Below are 18,522 nucleotides of genomic sequence, written 5' to 3' on the forward strand. Positions count from 1 at the left end.
TCACCTCCCCTGCCCCCTCCACTACTTTTCTCTCTCCTCTCCTAATTGTATTACCTATTTTTTTTATGTATTGTGTAATTGTTGAACTTTCTCTGTTACATTGTTGATTCTCATGTAAAGCGCTCTGATACCTTCGGGTCTAGCCAGCGCTATATAAAACTCTTTAAATAAATAAATAAAGCAGAGGAATGTTTAATAACACGGCTACCACCGGGTCGGTAATCAATCCCTAGCGGTGACGACAGTGCTAAGTCCTCGAGACTGGGCTACAAAAGTTGTCTCAACTGCCTGTCAATGGGAGCGTGGGGAGCTGCCTGGGCCCTCTGGGGTACGATGAGAACCAGTACTGCGGACGTTTGAAAAGAGGCGGGCTGTCAGCATCTGGTCTGTAGGTGTGGGGGTCTCCTTCCAGGGGCCTGCTGGGCAATTCAAAGTGCAGCACTGCAGCGGTCTCCCTGTCAAAGAGGAGGTGGGGCAAAGCTTTGACAGGCAACTCTCCAGATTGGCACAGCAGCTTCTCTCGACTCTGCAGTTTTGGTGGCTGAAGCAGGGCATGCACAGAGTCATAAATCAGGCAGAAAGGCACCTGATGTTTTTTCTGGCCAGTTGCTTGAGTTGCACAGCACAAGCGGGCAATCAGGCACGGTCTGCTTGGGTCAAAGGGTAGCTGCTGACTCACAATGTCTGAGTCCCTTGGCAGAGAGGAAAAAGCGAAGCCTTTGATGGCCCTGAGACTTAAAGAACAGGGGGCAAGCCAGCAAGCCCTTGGAGAACACTCTTTGCTCAGCACAGCAAAAATGTAGCATGCAGCAGGTCAGCTCAACAAAGCAAACAGCAAAAAGCCAACAAGTTCTTCCTGCAGCTTAACAGCAGCAGGCCAACACAGCAGAGCAGTTAGCAGAGTAGCGTCCCTACTGGCAGCTTAGCAGTCCATTTGGCAATGTGCAGATGTAGAGCCAGCAATGTTTGGTTACAGGTCCATAGAAATGTCTGATATGAAGGGGTCAGAGCCAGCTACTTCCATAATTGCCTTTGATGTAGTGGGTGACTTCAAAGGAGCTGTCTTAAGTGCAGAAGGATCCCTTTTAACCCATTCCTGCCTGCCAGGCTTTTTGTGGGAATAATCAGCCCTTTGCCCAGGAAGACCCATCAGGGCATTTGTATAGCGCACAAATCACATCCTAGGAGTCTCATGGTGCTTGCAGCAGTCTCTGACAGAGGGGGGAGCAGTTAGTTTGCGAAAAGCCAGGTCTTTAGCCTTTTACGGAAACAGCCGTGTTCGGGGATGTTACGAAGATGAAAAGGCATTTTGTTCCATGAAGCCGGAGCCAGAAATGAGAACGCACGACCGCCATTTCTGGAGGTACGTATTCTTAACGGTGTCAGTAAGAGTTCGTTTCTGGACCCAAGTTCTCTTTGAGGCTGATACCATCTGAGTTTTTGTACCAATATTTAGGGCCTTTTTCATACATCTGTCTATGGACCAGGCACAATGTTTTAAAGAGAACGCACTTTTTTACCGGCTACCAGTGGAGGCTTTTGAAACAGGCAGCAGAAGAAGTTTTTCGCGGGAGGTTCTGAACCAACCGGGCTGCGGTGTTCTGGAGAACCTGAAGTCTCCTCAGATGATGTTCATTTGTGGAAGTCAAGAGTGAATTTCCGTACCCAGATGAATGCCGATGTAGTTGAGTGTGTGTCCTGTGTTGTGGCTGCCTAGAGGGATTGCACAAATGTAGCTGTCGGCCAGCCCAGTTGTGTATTCAAATTTTGTCAGGCACAAAGAGCTATAAGTACAGAGAAATGTCCACTTTCTGAAAGTAAATTTATATACAAAACAGCGGTAATGCACTCTGTTTCTTTATAGTAAACCCAATTCACCAATGAATCAAAAATTCTCAAAGTTGGTGTGCGCCTTCTGAGGTGGTTCCACCCTGCCACCTGTTCAACATTGAAAAAACAAAACTACCTAATGAACTCAAAATGAGTATATCAACTCAATGTTAATCACAATCCTTTAGCATCAAATGAGAATGATATTGACAAAGTTATCTAATATACAAAAACTCTTGCAATATTCAACCGAAAAAAAATGATGATGACAGCTGCATTCAACTGCGTATCTTCAACGTGCTTTATTCAAAGATGACGGCTTCAACAAACACTCTTGTTGATTCATAAACCAAGTTATGCATTCAAACGTGGATATTCGTCACTCCTAATGTCGTCAGTGTTACACAGGACGTTGATGCATGTCGCATATTTTCCATTTCTTGTCCTGCTCAGGGTTCTTCTTTTTCCTGTGGACCCGACTAGATCTCAGTTTTGTATTGCAGTGGAGGTATTTTCATGCAATCTTTCTTCCATAATGTACTATTTTTTCACAGGTGATTCACACATTATTTTGATATCTTTTTAACTGCACAACTTGGCATGTCATTGTCGGACTTTCGATGTTCTATCATACCTATGCTATCTTCGCTTGTGCTTCACTTCTGATATATAGACATGATGTGGCCGCTCTGGATCTATTGTGAAACCATTTTCACACAAACAGTCACTTGATTTAAGAGTCGTAATCACAGTTACCATTCCGGATGCTCAGGCAAATTTATGTTACACTGTTTGATTAACAGTCAGTGTTGTTGCTTTATTATATATATGTTTATCTGTAGATTTCCCCAGGACGAAGGGTGATTGCACCCAAGAGTGTTTGTTGAAGGAGTCATCTTTGAATAAAGCACGTTGAAGATACGCAGTTGAATGCAGCTATCATCATCATTTTTTTCTACTGATTATTGCAAGAGTTTTTGTATGTTGGATACCTTTGTCAATTTCGTTCTCATTTGATGCTTACGGATTGTGATTAACATTGAGTTGATATACTCATTTTGAGTTCTTTAGGAAGTGCGCACTCTAAGACTTGCGTCCTAGTTTTGCTTTTTCACCTTCTGAAAGTGGCATTTCTAAAACAATAATGTTAAATCCAACTTCACCAGTAAGGAGGATTTATCATTACCTTTCCAAATATATCAAACATGAAAAAGCTACTCCTCTCTGATCAGGTATTACAGCTTAAAAATGTATTTAGGATGTCGCAATGCTGATCTATGAAAGGGGTGGGCCTCACAATAGTGAAAAACGAAATAGGCTATCACTACCAGGATATGCAAAACATAGAGATACATGTCCTTCCTTTTACTTACATGGCATCCTGCCCTTAAGGTTACATGGCATCCTGCCCTTAAGGTTACTTAGGGTCTACCTTAGGAGTGACTTATATGTAATAAAAGCGGAGTTAAGTGCCATTTTAGCCTGTGTGTGCTGTTTTACACTGCCATTTTGACCTAGAAAAGAAAGCTTTTGCCAGGCTCATACCTTCCTTTACAATACATATAGGTCCACAGTGCCGAGATACCCCTCCCGAGGTGATATGTGCGCTATATTAAATTAACATAAGGTAACATAACATATAAGTCACCCGTAGGATAGGACTTGGACAGCCCAGAGGGCAGGGTGCAATGTATCTAAAAAGTTGGACTGGTACGTTTTCTGTTTTACATTTCCTGGTAGTGAAAAACTCTTAAATTTGGTTTGCACTACTACAAGGCCTACCTCTCGCGTAGGATAGCATTAGACTTACCTTATTACATTTAATGAGATGTAACTTCCAAATGGGAACAAGTAACCAGTTCATGTTTGGAATTGTAATGAGAAATCCTCCCTTAGGGTAAAGTTAGATTTTAAATAAAACATTTGAAAATACCACTTTTAGAAGGTTGTCATTTTCCTGCCTTAGCTGTTTAGTTCCTGTAGTCTATCTCTGGGTCACATGACTGGGCGCATTCAGGCTTTGTGTTTTCCTCCTGGAAGGGCACAGCTGAGCACAGCCCTACTTACACTTGAATAGAATGTGTTGTGCCTCCACCAAGGGCTGCCTACCCCCTGGAGGCAGGAAACTCTTGGACTTCAAAGGGAAACCTCTAGAAGCTTCCCCTACTGCAAAGGAGGCACCTGGCATAAATATTGGACCACAGACACTACCAATTCAGTATGCTTCTGGACCTATGGAGACTCTGCCAGGAAGAAGCATGCTGTGCTGCTGAAAAGACTACCCTTCTGCTGGGCTTCTGTCCTGCTGAACGGCTACCTTGCTGGATTGCTGCCCTCCTGCATGAGCCGGAGGGATTGGACCTGAACCCAGGACTACAAGAATGACTCCAAGGGCTAGTCTGTTGGCCTTCTGTTTAGATTGACAGGGACATAACAGTCTCTTAACCACCTGAACGAGCACCCAGATTCAGACGTAGTAAGATCCTGACCCCAAAATGATGCCTCACTAGAGCTCAATTGAAGTTTTCACAACTGCAAACAGGCCTGTTGGTGCCAAAACTTTGTTGCTCAACCTGACCCTTTGTGCTACAGTATCGACTGCTCACAGGGAATGCCATCACAAAACACAGAGTGGACTGCCTATGTCGACAAAAGGACCCTCTGGCTACAGCGACGACTGTCCGTGATGCCAGGCCTGCTCTTTGCACTACATTGGAGACCATCTTCGATGCTTCACTGCTCCTCGTTGCCCCCTCCACCACGAATGGGAGACTTTGTGCTGGACTTAGAAGGTAACTTTTCATTGAGACTAACCGGGTCCTTGCATCCATCCTGCTCCATTACGGTCGGCCTGAACTTGTGACTTGCTCCTGGTCTTGCCCGACTATATAGCCATGAGTGGCATTTTGGGCTTTTCGCTTTAGCACTTTTTGAAGTGCTGCATAATTACTTCACACATTGCCTTTAAGTCTAACTGCTCTGTGCCAAGCTACCAGAGGGTTGAGCACATGTTAAATTGGGGCTTGCTTGTGCCCCACCATGTAGGATAGTGCTCTTTTGGACATGGTTAGCCCCCACTTTTTCCAGGAAAATGATGTCATTTTGATTGAAAGTGCACAGGGTCCTTGCCGAACAGGTCCCTTGTGCCAGAGCTCCTTTCTATACTGTACATTTTGTATCAAAATTGGCACCACTACAGTACCCCATATAAGTCCCTAGTAAATGGTACTACTAGTGCATTGGGACTGAAGAGGGACCCAAAGGTAGCAGCACAAATTGTGCCTCCCTATTGTTCCCTCACCAAGGCCCTGCTCTCAGCCATTGCAGACTTCATGCATGGGGGCCGACAAAACTGAAAAGCCAACATGGCACGCATCCCTGTGTGCCATACCCACAGATACTGCATGAAATATAGGTAAGCCACCCCTCTAGCAGGCATTAGCACTAAGGCAGGGTGGACTATATCTCCTGTGAGGGCATATCTGCTTGAGCAGATATGCCCTGCAATATCCATGTTGATTCCTGGATATATAGACGTGACCAGGGAAGCCCTAGTAGGTACGTGGGCTGTACACATTATGAGTTTCCCAACCCCATCATGGCCTCACTGAAGTACAGGATGTTTGGTACCAGACATCTCATCATAATAAACCTACACTGATCCCAGTGACAGATTTATTATAAATTGCATCCAGAGGGGTCCCCTGAAAACTACCAACCCTTAGTGGGGTCTCGGAATGGACAAAGCCAGCCTGCTACCACAAGTGTTGTGACCTCATTTGGTGAGTGCCTGCGCACTCAGAGGTTGATAGCAAAGCCTGTCCTGGGCAGAGGTCTTCACACTTCCCTCTAGTCAGGAAGAGCCGTCTATTGTGGGAAGTTCCCAAGGCTTGCCGCCTTTGTAACGCAACCCCAGCCTCTCCTGTTAGAAGGAATAGGTCTCCCTCCTGTCCTTATCCCCCATTAGACAGGAAAACTCAGCAAGAATAGGAGGTTGTCTCCATTTGTCAACTCCACCCCTTAGGTGCTTCAGGCGAGGTGAAGTTCACTTTTCAGTGCCCACCATCTTGAAGATTGTGGGACTTATCCAATCAGGGCAACGGCTGTACCCCTCTTCCCCAGGAGGTGGGCACACTCGAGGATGTAGACACCCCAGGTAAGGTGCCAGTTGGCCACTACCTGTCATTCCCTTGTAATACCCCTAAATCAAGTATTTAGGAGGCATCCCCAGACCCTGATCCTAATGACCTAAGAAGAGTCGGACACCACAGACCTGCAGAAGTAGAGAAGACAGAAGAGAACTACTGATGTGGCCCTAGCCCTACCGGCCTGTCTGCAGCCCTTGACGAGCCTGTGCCGAAGAAGATTCGTCCTGCAGCCCAGTGACTTACAAAACCCTGGGAGGACTGCCTGCCTTCGACAAAGATCAAGATCTCCCGAGAATCTGTTCACCATCAACAAGCTTCAGCAAAAAGCAAGCTTGTTGCTTCAGAAACAAGCTTCAAGCAATGCCTCTGTGACCTGAAATACGCGAAACCCTGCTCCCGGTTCCACCTCTGCACCTGACGCCTCTGGCCCAAGTCCAAGTGGCCCACCAGTTCCAGTAAGGTTCCCCAGTGCTCCAGAGCCCCAATCCATTGTGAGTTGAACCCTCCCTCAGCTTCTGCACAGGGACCCCGTCAACTGCGACTTGTTCTTGTAAGCCGTTTCCAACATCGAAAGGCACCAATGCACCCGTCTGCCCTGGGCCTGGTGAAGAGGACCCAAGGTATCCTTACGTCCCGAGCATCTCAGCTTACCTCGCCAGCTGTTGGTTTATGCGGACCGGCCTTCTGGCCTGAGCCTGCAGCACTTCACTGATTTGGCCTTTCTCCATTGCCTAACATTGGGCACCCAATGCTGTTTTGGCACCCTGCAGCCCCTGTGCCACTGGTGGTGTACTGTTGGTGCTGCTTTGGACCCTGCCCAGTGCTTGCTTCAACCCCCGGAGACTGGTCCGCAAGCCGCTGCTACTTACCTGTAAGCAGCATCTGTCTGACTGCCCCATTCTTCAGTGAGTTGTAGTGGGTGTCCAACAGCATATTTGCACCCTGCACCCGGCCACCCGTGTGCTGCTGGTGGTGTACTGTTTGTACTGATCTGAACCTTGTATAGCACTGACCTTAACTCCCGAAGCCTGGTTGTGTAAGTCGATGTTACCTGTTGGTATGCTGAATCTTTTCTTCCTCCCATAGGTTAACATTGAGTTACTCAAGAGTGCACTCAGTGTCTACTTTTGATATTGAAACTTATTCCTGTTGCAAAACGTATTTACCTGAGATGAAGTTATGGTTCTACAAAATAAATATAACCTAGTATTATTTTTTATAAATTGGTCTTGGATTTATTCATTGAGTGTGTGCTTCATTTATTGCAACTGTGTGTACAACAAATGCTTAGCACTGCCCTCTGATAAGCCTAACTGCTTGACCACAGTGCCACAAAAGTGAGCATTAGTATTCTCTACTTTAGCCTCTGTAAAGCCTCTGGCGATACACTCAACTCTCTGCACACTATACCTCTTTTTGGTATTGTATATAGAGTGCCTGCTTCCCACAGTCATCCTGACAAGGATCGTGGTTGTTGATTAAGTAGGGTTTCATCCCTCTCAGCCAGAAACCCAAATTCTCCGAATAATCTTCAAGCGAGACAAGTTTGCAAATCCAGCTGCAATTCATGAGAGGATTAAACTAGTACATCCCAAACAATATGTTAAGTCAGTAATTCAGCTGTTCATGTTAATAAGGCTTGAGTACACTAACCACTCCTCAGTGGTATTGCCAAAGAACACCTCGCCTTTCTAATAAGTTCCCTATGTGCCCTTAGTACCTGACATCAGCATATTGACCATTGTATACCTGTCCTTACCATTTGCTAACAATTGATACCAGGTGCATTTACATTTACCTGCGTGATGCATACTGGCTCACTCAATCACTGTGTATTGAAATCGCACATCTTGAGTGGGCACAGGGAGGAGAGGAGTGTGTTTCTCTACAAAGCTGGGCTGGAATCATTCGTTTGGCGAGTCTTGAGTAGAAAACAATTCCTATCATTGTTGCTCTACTGCAATCACTGAATTACTCACTGTTTATGGAAGAACTATCATGTAATCAGCTCATACACTGCATAATTATAACAACTGTTTTTTTATACTAATTTTCTGTAGTTATGTTATGCTCATTTGCATTACTTAACTGATCTTTGTACTATGGTACAACACGCTCGTGAGCTTGGTTTACACAAAACAAAACTAAAGAAGTAAAATAAATAATAGTATGTAGTTGTTGTGGACAAAGAAAAGGGAGGCATTCAAACCTGGTGTGCAGAATGACGGACAATGGTGGCCAAGCAGAGGTCTGACAATGGAAGTGTTGAGGCAAAGTTGGGACGATGGCTGGACATCACCAAGGATTAGTGGGAGAAGAGGGGTAGGCATTGTGGGGTGTTCCAGAAGGGCAGGTGATTCTGGCATAAAATGGAAAGATTATGGTGGAAAACGGGGAGACTAACATGAAAATCAGTTGAAATAGACGGAAACAACATCTTGGCACCGAAATGACAAGCGTGGGGGGAAATTGTGAGAGAGGATAACAGGAAAACATCGGACTCGCACTAGAAAGCAGACAGTGCTAGGAAGCAGGTGGATGTGAATTTTTTTTTTCAAAGAAGGATACATGTGGCAGAGTAGAGAGACCATTGAGGGAGCACCATCTTCTAACACTAGACACAGGGACAAGAGACTCGAGAACAGTAAGAAAGTAGGGTGAGAATAAGAAAGATGAAGTATAGTACAAGGAGGCAGAAAATAAAGTCATGGCAACGTAAGAATCTGGACTGCCTGCCAAGTGATTCTAGATAGGGGGAAAGTCATACGACAAACCACAATATAGCCACATTTAGGTTGGTTAGGTGAATTGTCGGTAAATCAATCCTTCCCAATGCAGTACAACTATAGGGAAATTGTTGATCATTGAAACCACATCACCTACACTTTCTCTTGCCCGGGAAAGATCATTTGACTAAACCTGTTCTCCTTTCATTATCACCTACTCCCTTTGTTGTGTAAAACCACATACTATTTCTTCTTCGTTCTGCCCAAATGATCCTACAATGCAGAGATCAAGGAATTGTGCCTGTGCCATACAACAACTGTTAACCATACTTTATCAATGTAACATACAATTTCAATACATTGTTATTTTTTTAGGCATAACGTCTGAGAATGAACAGGAGGTGAAGAATTTATGCAATGAGACTGACTTAGAAAGAACAGTGAGAAAAGCTGCATTAGTTATGTACTGGAAATTAAACCCAAATAAAAAAAAGAAAGTGGCTGTCTCTGAATTGCTTGAAAATGTTGGACAAGTCAACTCCGAAGGTCAGTATGAATTTATCAATTTCTTCTATTGTGGCTAAGGTATGCAAAAAGGATCCATTTAAACACTTCCCTCCGTGGTAATTTATTAAACTACTTGTTGTATACTTGTGAAATTGATTGTTGAATTTGCATGCTAATCTGTTGAATATTTCTTGCAGGTGTCTAGCTGTGAGCTCATTCAAAGTGATAATAATATAGTAATCTTTTAGTCTGTCTTTTTATTGATGAGTTTGTTCAAGCTACCCAAAACTAAACTACATACAGATAAGATTTGAAAGAAAAAACTCACAAAGTTGCCACATAGGTATCCACATATCGAGATAGGCTCATGTTAGTTGTAATTCTGATTATTATATACAACTGATTATGCTTGACGCTATTGGGCTAGCTCAAGTTGCTCATACAAGACCCATAACATGAGGTTGATAACCATGTTGTGAATTTGCAAAGGGGCGTGAGGCTTGAAAGTTTGTTCAAAGAAAATCTATGGTTTTTCCAATTTCAATAGAAAAGTATAATTTTATTAAAGACACTGAAGCTAATATGGTACAGGCTTTCTTTAGTGTGCCAGCAGCCATAACAACATTAAAGATAAACAAAAACATGTCAAAGGAATCATATATGTGAACTTCTTTCCGCAAATACATCCTCTACATTGATTCTTCCTTCTTTCTTGCTGCAAGATAGAGACGAACAGTCCCACCTCAAGCAGAGAACACAAAAATGCCAATATTAAGTAAATTAAAGGCCACAAAGGTCATACTAGATGAATGAAGCTCCGATAAAGAAAGAAAAGTTACAAAAGACATATTAAGGGGTCCTTATCAAGGGAGGGGGTCATGTTTGCTTTTGAGTCCTTGTTCCCCAAACTTGAAAAATCTACAGTTTTACTTCCAACCACAGAGGCTAAAATTATGCAGTTCCACGTTTTGCAATCACAGTCACACTTGTAGCAACACTAACAATTAATCTGAAACAAAATGTGCAAGTGTGAGCCCAGTCTACAGCCTTAAGTATATCCTGTAGGCATCCAACTAAAATAAATGGCTTTTAAGTAATAGTTCTACTGGCAGAATGTGCACTATATTTACCCTTGCCTACCCAGCAAACCCGTCGCAGCATACGCATCTAGCTTGCCACAATCGACACTTAAACATACTAAAATGGATGAAGGTAGGAAAAGAGAAGGTAAGCGTGAGATCCGCAGTGTTCAGTTGTTGGGCCCAACGACACTGGAAAACATACAGGTCGAGGATAAATGGAATAGCCAGATAAAACAGATGGTAATCTTGCTGTGTTATATATGGACTGCTGGGGGTGTGAATAGGTGAAGAGTTGGAAGATTAATTTTTTGATGCATTCCTTTTTTTCATTCTTTGATTCTGTACTGAATGAATCTTATTACAATTTTCCAGTGATTTCTTATATTTTCATTACTACACTGGTGACTAGCTGGCGGCTAGCCGTACAAATACCAAAGCAACAGCTTTCTATATAGTGTGTGGATTGTTGAAACCGAAATGTGGAGGCTTCAGAGATCTTGTTCTCAGGGCAGTCTGACGTTTGGATGACTAACAGCCTGCTTTAGAGTTTGGTGGACTGGATACCCTGTCCGCTTTATTGCAAGCACATTTATCCTGTGGCCTTTTTAATGTGTTAGACAGGAACTCCATTATGTTTGTGATGGACTACCTTATACGGAAAGCTCTTAATCAGGCCCTAAATACTTCTGGAGTCAAAAATGATAGATTGGATTATTGATAAGGACATTTCAAGTTGTCTTAAACCTAATTTTCCCGGTTTTCATTTGTACTTTATAGTGAGGTTTGGAAGACATACAGATGGGTGATTTTGACTCTTGAATACAGACAAGTTAGATGTGTGTAGGTATGAGGTCCATCAAATGAAGAATGTAATGGGAGAAAGATCATTACTGTCATTGAGAGGTACAAAGAAGACGGGGATTCTATAAAGGACTACTTGACTTCTTTGATCTTTATCAGCAGTCTTTGACTCTGAGGACATTAATTATCAGCAGGTCTGTATAAACCAAATCCAATTGAAACTAAAATGCAAAAAGACTTGGCTAGGTTTATTTAAATACTATCAGTAAGAAGGCGTTTGTTGTTCCCTTAAAGAAAAAGCCTGAGGGAGACTTGTGATTTAAACAACTTGCACTCTGTTTCATTATTCCCTGCTCCTTCTAAGATCTTGGAGAAGCATTTCAATGAGCAATTAGCTAATGCCTTACTGGATAAAGAACATCTAGAAACTTCCCAAAATGTATTCAGGAAAAATCTTTGGCCCCATTTCTCAAAAGACAAAGCTGTCAGTAAACAAGCCACCACCCATAGAGGGGAAAAAAGCTACAAAAGCAAACAAATTAAACCAGCTAAATACGCCAGTTCTCGAATTACCCCTTCTCTCTGTACATATTTCAAGGTACAAGCACAGGCCCAAGTCACCACTGTCTCCACTGCTCTAATTCCAGAGAATACCACTAGCATCACCCATAAGTTTCAATATAGCCCCGGTGGCCCTATAAATACAAGAGTAATGGATGCAAGAAATGACACCATTTTACTGGAAAACAGGTTCTCTTCTCTAACAGAAATCGAGCCTATGCCAATTACGGCGTTAATGAACAATGTCTCGAGACAGCGGATAATCAATTCCAGTACTAGTCTTAGTCCCTGTCTAAGCCATAATCTCAGTTTGGATATTCTACGGAGCCAACCATCTGAGCAGGGAGAGGATCTGAGAGAACAAGATAGAGGTTACAACCCTTCGAAGCAGCCATCCACAGAGACTTTGTTATCTACCCTAATATCCGAAATGAGAGAGAAATTTGGAGTGTCGGAGAACAATCCGCAAAAGATCCAAGGGGTATGCAAAACATTAGAACTCAAAATCAATGACATAATGGGAAGAGTAGGAGTAGTGGAAGCAGCAGTAGAAGACCTTTCAATACAAGTAAAAAAAAATACATCGGAGGTCCTGAGATTAAACCAGAAGGACAGAGATCTGAAAGATAAGCTTGAAAGTTTAGAGAACAACGCTAGAAGGAACAATATCAGGATCCTCAATATCCCAGAAGATCTTGACGGGGGAGACATAAGGTCCTTCATTATCAATCTCCTTGAGCTTCACCCAGAGATTGAGAAACAGTCCCTGGAAAGTGATGTACAAAGAGTTCATTGAGACCCCTTTACTAAAAGGCCTGGCAAAATTCTTTTTTTTTAGTAAACTTCAAAACTTAATAAAGTAAAGAAAAGATTCTTTCTGGGGGTTTCAGAAAAACAGTATACAATAAAGGGGACTGGTCTCTCCATATCAGGTCAGACATTTCACACACCACACAGGACAGGCAGTGGGAGTTGGGAAAACACATACAAGAACTGAAAAACTTGGGCGCCACCACAAAACTCCAATTCCCCGCCTCCCTGAAGGTGATGTGGAAAAATAAAATGTATAATTTTGCACTCTGTTTCATTATTACCTGCTCCTTCTAAGATCTTGGAGAAGCATTTCAATCAGCAATTAGCAAATTACTTACTGGATAAAGAACTTCTAGAACCTTCCCAAAATGTATTCAGGACACATCATAGCACTGAATCAGCGCTCGTAGCGACCTCCGATATTATTCAGAGACAAGTTGATCAGGGAGGGGAGGCAATCATGGTTTTACTCGACCTGTCAGCAGCCTTTGACACCATACCTCCATTACTATTGGTGCATAGGCTGCGACAGGAAGGGCTGAAGGTGATGGCTTTTAGACTGTTGGAATCTTCCTTTTAGAATAGAACTATCACAGTCAGTTGCAGAGAATTTAGAGCTCTCCCTTTCAGCTTCCCTGTGAGATTCCCCAAGGGTCATCCTTGAGCCCCACTTTATTTAACTTGTATGTTGCTCCTTTAGCAAAACTGGTATGTTCTTCTGGGTTCCAGTTATCTTCCTATGCGGACGATACCCACATCATCGTGTCCATATCTGATGACTGGGATGAGGTGGGACAGTTTTAGAGCTTGTATGCAGGAGATCAGCAGTTGGATGAGGGACAACTGGCTGAAAGTGAATGGGGAAAAACTGAGATCTTGGTGTTCAGATCTGATAGCTCCATGTGGACCAACCGTTGGTGGCCAGAAACACGTGGTACTCTCCCTAGACCTGTGCTTGTGGCTAAAAATCTGGGTGTGATTTTTCATAACACCTTGTCGATCGACACCCAGATTAATATAGAGTGGTGGGTTCTTGCTTCTGGAGTATTGGAATTCTGAAGAAAATATAACCTTTTCTTCCAAAATAGTTGAGGGTGTCATTGCTCTCATCACCTCCTGTTTAGATTGCTGCAATGACCTTTATTTAAATGCCAAACAATATGCTTTAAATAGCTTCAAATGATCCAGAATGCTGCAGCATCTGTGGTTCTGGGCATACCCCAGACCTCCTCAGTTAGGGAAGGACTGAGGTCTCTTCATTGGCTGCCGGTTAAGAAGCGGGTGCGCTTTAAAGCACTCTGCTTGACTCATAAAGCCCTCCACTTTCAGGGATCAAGTTACCTCAAATCAGCCCGGAATTTTTATGTCCCGAAGAGACCACTGTGTACAGCTGATCAGTATATGGTAACGGTTCCTCAGTGTAAGAAAGTTAGGTGGGGGAAACAAGCCTTTACTGTAGCAGATGCCAGGCTCTGGAATGCCCTTCCGGCGCATATCAGGGGCCTTAGTTCGCACCTGTGGTTTCGCAAGCAGGTAAAACATGGCTTTTTGTCGATTAATCCCTTTTTTTGGAGGGTGGTCTGTTTTCCTACGGTTGCTGAATTGTGTTCTTCTCTCCAGTCCTCCCTCTTATATGGCACTTTGATACCTGACTGTTCTAATGCGCTTTATAAATGCTACAAATACAAATCACATAGTTGGATGGCTTGAGCAATCAGAATCATATGTTCAAGAGATTAGAAGTCTGCCAGTTTCATAATTAAATGTAGTTGGAAGGAAAAGTGGCATTAAAACTAACACCTGTGCGGGGGGCCTGGCTTATCCTGGCATTTATCCTGATCTGAGCACGTTTTTGTGACCCCCGGTTGTCTGTTGGGGCTGCTGGGGCGCTGCACAGCGATCGGCGGCGGAGGTGGGGCCTGGTGCTCGCCCGGGAGGCTGACGCCGGGACCTGCAGTGTCGCGCCCTGCCGGGGAGGTGACCATCGTGCCGGCGGCGGGGTATTGGTGCCCCGAGGGCCGCGGAGCTCTTCCGGCCCCCCCCTGCCGCAGGAGGGGGTCCTGACCGCAGGAACGTGTGGCGGCTGGCAGCATTACCGGGCCTCCTGCGGTGAGCCGGACCGCCTGGGCGGGCCGAGTGGAGTCGGGGAGGCGGCTGCAGCGGGCCAGCCGGCCCTTTGGAAGACGGCAGCCATCTTGCCGAATCAGCCCGCCGCTGTGGGCAGTGCGGCGGTGACTTTGGGGACCGGAGGCGGCTCTGGGTGAGGCTGGACAGATCTTTGTTTGTGGCCTGGTGGGGGCAGTGGCCATTTCTGGTCCCCCGGGCAGCGAGCTGCAGTTTCACAGGCCCAGTGAGGAGGATTGCGGCGGATTCGTGGGGACGACGCTGGTTTTCCCCCTCTCCCCCCCCCCCATGGACCCTGGAGTGCTTCGCCGGACTACGTGTGCCGACTTTGGGGGATCCTGTGTGGCTTGTGGAGGTTGCTGGCTGGTGCATCGTGGCCGTGGACTCCTTTTGTTGACCTGGCCGGCAGTGGTGAGTTGGTCGCAGAGGGGCTGGGGGATTGAGACCTGGGGGTGAGGGCGCCCGCTCGAATTCCCCCCCCCCCTCTTCCACATATCCTGCCTGGTGGAGTGGTGCTGGCCCTGTAGCAGGGCGCTCGGCAGCCTCATCGGGCTGTGGTGACTAGGGGTGTGCTGGCTGCAGTGCTTTGGAGTGGCTGTTCCTGAGCTCCGAGCGCCCCGGGGCCGGGGGCGGCGACGGGGACCCTTGAGGGTGTGCATCGGTGGTCGGTTCGGGCCACAGACCGCCGACGGAGGTGGGGTCCCCTGTCTGGAGTGGTAATCTGGCCCGTGGCCTTCCAGATTGGCCCCGCGGATCTCCGGTGTGTGGGCGCTGGTGGGTGTCGCATTGAGGAGCTCCATCCCACACATATCATCTACGGGCACAATGACGCGGGGTGCAGCCGGTGGTGGACATACTAAGCAGGGGACCCTTGATAAATTTACAGAGGCGGGCCAAGCGTCAGGCGGTGGAGGGCCGCACAACGCGGTGCCCGACAACGCAGCATTAATGGCGGCCATTACGCAATCAAGGGACATGTTTCACGCCAAGATTGGGGTTGTTGGATCTGACGTTATATTGCTCCGCCAGGATCTACGGAATGCTGTTGAAAGAATCACCGGCACGGAGACTCGCATCTCCGAAATTGAGGACGATGTGTCTGTGCTCAAGAAAAAGGTTGCCGCCATGGAAAAGACTCAAAAGGGCCTCGCCATGCGGGTTGAGGATGCAGAAGGGCGTGCTCGGCGGAACAACCTCCGTTTCGTTGGCTTTCCGGAGGACTGTGAGGGCACAACGCAGAGCGCTTTCTGGCTCAGTGGTTGGAGGGCTGGCTACCCTCGGACGCTCTATCCCGCTGCTTCGTTGTGGAGCGGGCTCATCGGGCCCTCCTGCAGAAACCCCCTACCGGGGCGTGCCTGCGCCCATTCATTGCGAAATTTTTTAACTATGCTGATCGCGACGCTATCCTGCGACATGCACGGTCAAAGGCCCCCCTCACATACAACAATGCCACCATACTAATCTTCCCGGACTACACGCGGCTGGTGCAACAGCAACGCCAGTCTTTCCTTGCAGCTAAGGCCCGCCTCCGGGGCCTCACCATCCAGTATGCTCTACTCTACCCGTCACGCTTGCGGGTCATCTACCAGTCCCGCACGCTGTTCTTCGATTCCCCCGAGGAGGTCTTCCAGTGGACGGATGAGACTGTGAAATTTCGCGTCACCACGGCTCCAGGCGGTGAATCGGATTCCTCCTCCAGTGGGAAGGCCCGTGGGGGCCTGCGGGGTCAGCGGCGTCGGCGCAGGGGCTCGACTTCTGGCCGTAGCTCGCGCTCTGGCTCCACGTCCCGCCGGGGTTATATGCCTCTGGAACAGCGACACCAGGACGTTCCCTGATGTATGAGACTCTTGTCCTGAACTGTGTGCACAGCAATAATAGATGCTCAGGTGCTTAGGTAATCGGGGCTGGAGCCTGCCCGAGTAGGTTTGGGTGGGTGGGAGTGAGAACCCTGTTTATGGGTTGTTGCTCGGGGATCCATTGGGAGGAGGGGTTCGAGTTCCCCCGTTGGGGATCGGGCTGCGCTCCAACCGCGACAGGTGCTTCCATGTTTGGGAGGTGCAGGGTGGAGGGGGTGGTTGCTATTTTGGGTTCGAATTGGGGGGACTGTTTGCGCATGTTATGCTGCTTTGTGTTTGCTATGCTGTTGATGTGCTGAGTCTCCAAGACACATGCTATTTATATACATACTTGACCCTATGTCTGCTACGGGGACGGTAGGACGGTGAGTTCCGGATCTTTGCGTGTTTTGAGCTGGAATGTGCGAGGGGTGTTGGACAAAGTGAAGAGGGGTGCGGTTTTCTGATATGCTAAGAGGGCGGGGGTGGATGTCTTTTTATTGCAGGAAACTCATCTGCTAGGCACTAAGGTACCATGTCTCCAGCGATTTGGGTACACACAGGTGTTCCACTCAGGCTTTGTGAGAGGGTCTAGGGGGGTTGCTATACTTGTACATCGTAGGATCTCTTATGTGCATGATACACTCTGGACTGACCCACAGGGTCGGTATGTCTTTGTGCAGGGCAGGGTCGGGGGGGGACAAGGTGACCCTGGGTAGCGTATATGCCCCGCCCCCTCTGCAGTGGCCTCTTGTTGAAAAGCTCACGACCCTTTGGGATGCCATACCAGATGCCCTGTCTATAGTGGGGGGAGATTGGAACGATGTAATGGACCTGGGCAGTGATAGGTGGCGTGGGGGGGGGTCTCCACCACCAAACTCCATGCTCTGGTGACAGGTCTGGACTGGATCGATATGTGGAGATATCGCCATGGTTCACGTAGGGACTACTCGTACTTCTCCGCAGTCCATGAATCGTTTTCTCGATTGGATTACATCTTTGTACCAAAGGGGCTGGCCCATAGGATCCATTTGGCGGCTATTTTACCGAGAGCCTTGTCTGACCATTCCCCAGTAGCCCTCACATTCCTCATAGGCCCGGCCAGGCAGTCGTTTCGCTGGCGTATGTCTGCTTGACACTTGATGCAGGATGAATACCGGGAGCACACGGCCAAAGAACTATATCACTATTTGCTGTCCAATGTTGGCTCCGTAACCTCCCCGACCACTATCTGGGAGGTCTTAAACCCCACTTTGCGGGGTGTAGATATTTCTTGGTGCGCAGCGACCCGTACGGAGCGAAAGAGAGACTTAGTGCGGCGCGAGGCTGCGCTTGAGGATTTAGAGCGTAGGAGTAGGGGGTGGATGGAGGTCCCATCAGACGTCAGCTGCTACTTGCTCAGCAACAGTACACAGCCGTTCTCATAGAGGAAGCGCGACCGGCTTGGCTGGCCACTCTTAGTCGGGTGTACCAGTGGGGGGACAAATCCTGCAAAATGTTGCACCGCCTATGTCAGGGCACTTTCCGTTCCCAACCGCTGCCCCAACTTAAGTGCCCTACTGGGAACCTATACTTGAACCTACGGCTATCGCGGAGAGCTTCGCTGTTTATTACGAGGGCCTCTACGCGCCCCGGGAGTGCTTGCCGGTTGATATGGTCCAGAAATTTATTGATGACCTCCCCCCGCGGGCTGTCTCCGATGAAGTGCGAGATTTATTGGACAAACCGTTGTCTGATGATGAAATAGGCACGGCTCTGGGTGTGCTGAACCCCGGTAAGGCGCCGGGGTCCAAATGGCTTCCCCGCCGAATTCTTTCATCGGTTTTATGTGCAGCTGGGTCCGCGACTCCAACCGGTGATGGAGGAGGCGCGCGAGGGGGGGGTTGCTCCCACCTGACTCGAGGCATGCCGAGGTCGTGGTCTTTTTGAACCTGGGCAGACCCCCTGAAAGCCACGCGTCCTACCGCCCGATATCGCTACTGAATACTGAGGCCAAGGTCCTGGCCAAGGTCCTGGCTAATAGGCTTAAACCATACATAGCTGACCTGGTCCATCCCAATCAGGCCGGTTTCATGCCTTGCAGGGCCACCCGCCA

At 47.0% G+C, this 18,522-nt stretch overlaps 1 protein-coding gene across 11 annotated transcripts in view; it reads left to right on the plus strand.

The window, feature by feature from the left end:
* Nucleotides 1–18,522, plus strand: part of WFS1 (wolframin ER transmembrane glycoprotein) — a 351,956-nt gene that overhangs the window by 199,058 nt on the left and 134,376 nt on the right. For all 11 annotated transcript variants that reach the window (XR_013608353.1, XR_013608352.1, XR_013608354.1 and 8 more), the window contains one exon: nucleotides 9,080–9,250. Coding sequence is in view for 8 of the 11 variants with exons in the window: in XM_078678499.1 (XP_078534625.1) it covers nucleotides 9,080–9,250 (171 nt within the window). In the remaining 3 variants the exon portion in view is untranslated. The remainder of the gene's footprint in view (nucleotides 1–9,079; nucleotides 9,251–18,522) is intronic.

Source organism: Lissotriton helveticus, chromosome 2_2 (genome assembly GCF_964261635.1).
Source record: "Lissotriton helveticus chromosome 2_2, aLisHel1.1, whole genome shotgun sequence".
NCBI lineage: Eukaryota > Metazoa > Chordata > Amphibia > Caudata > Salamandridae > Lissotriton > Lissotriton helveticus.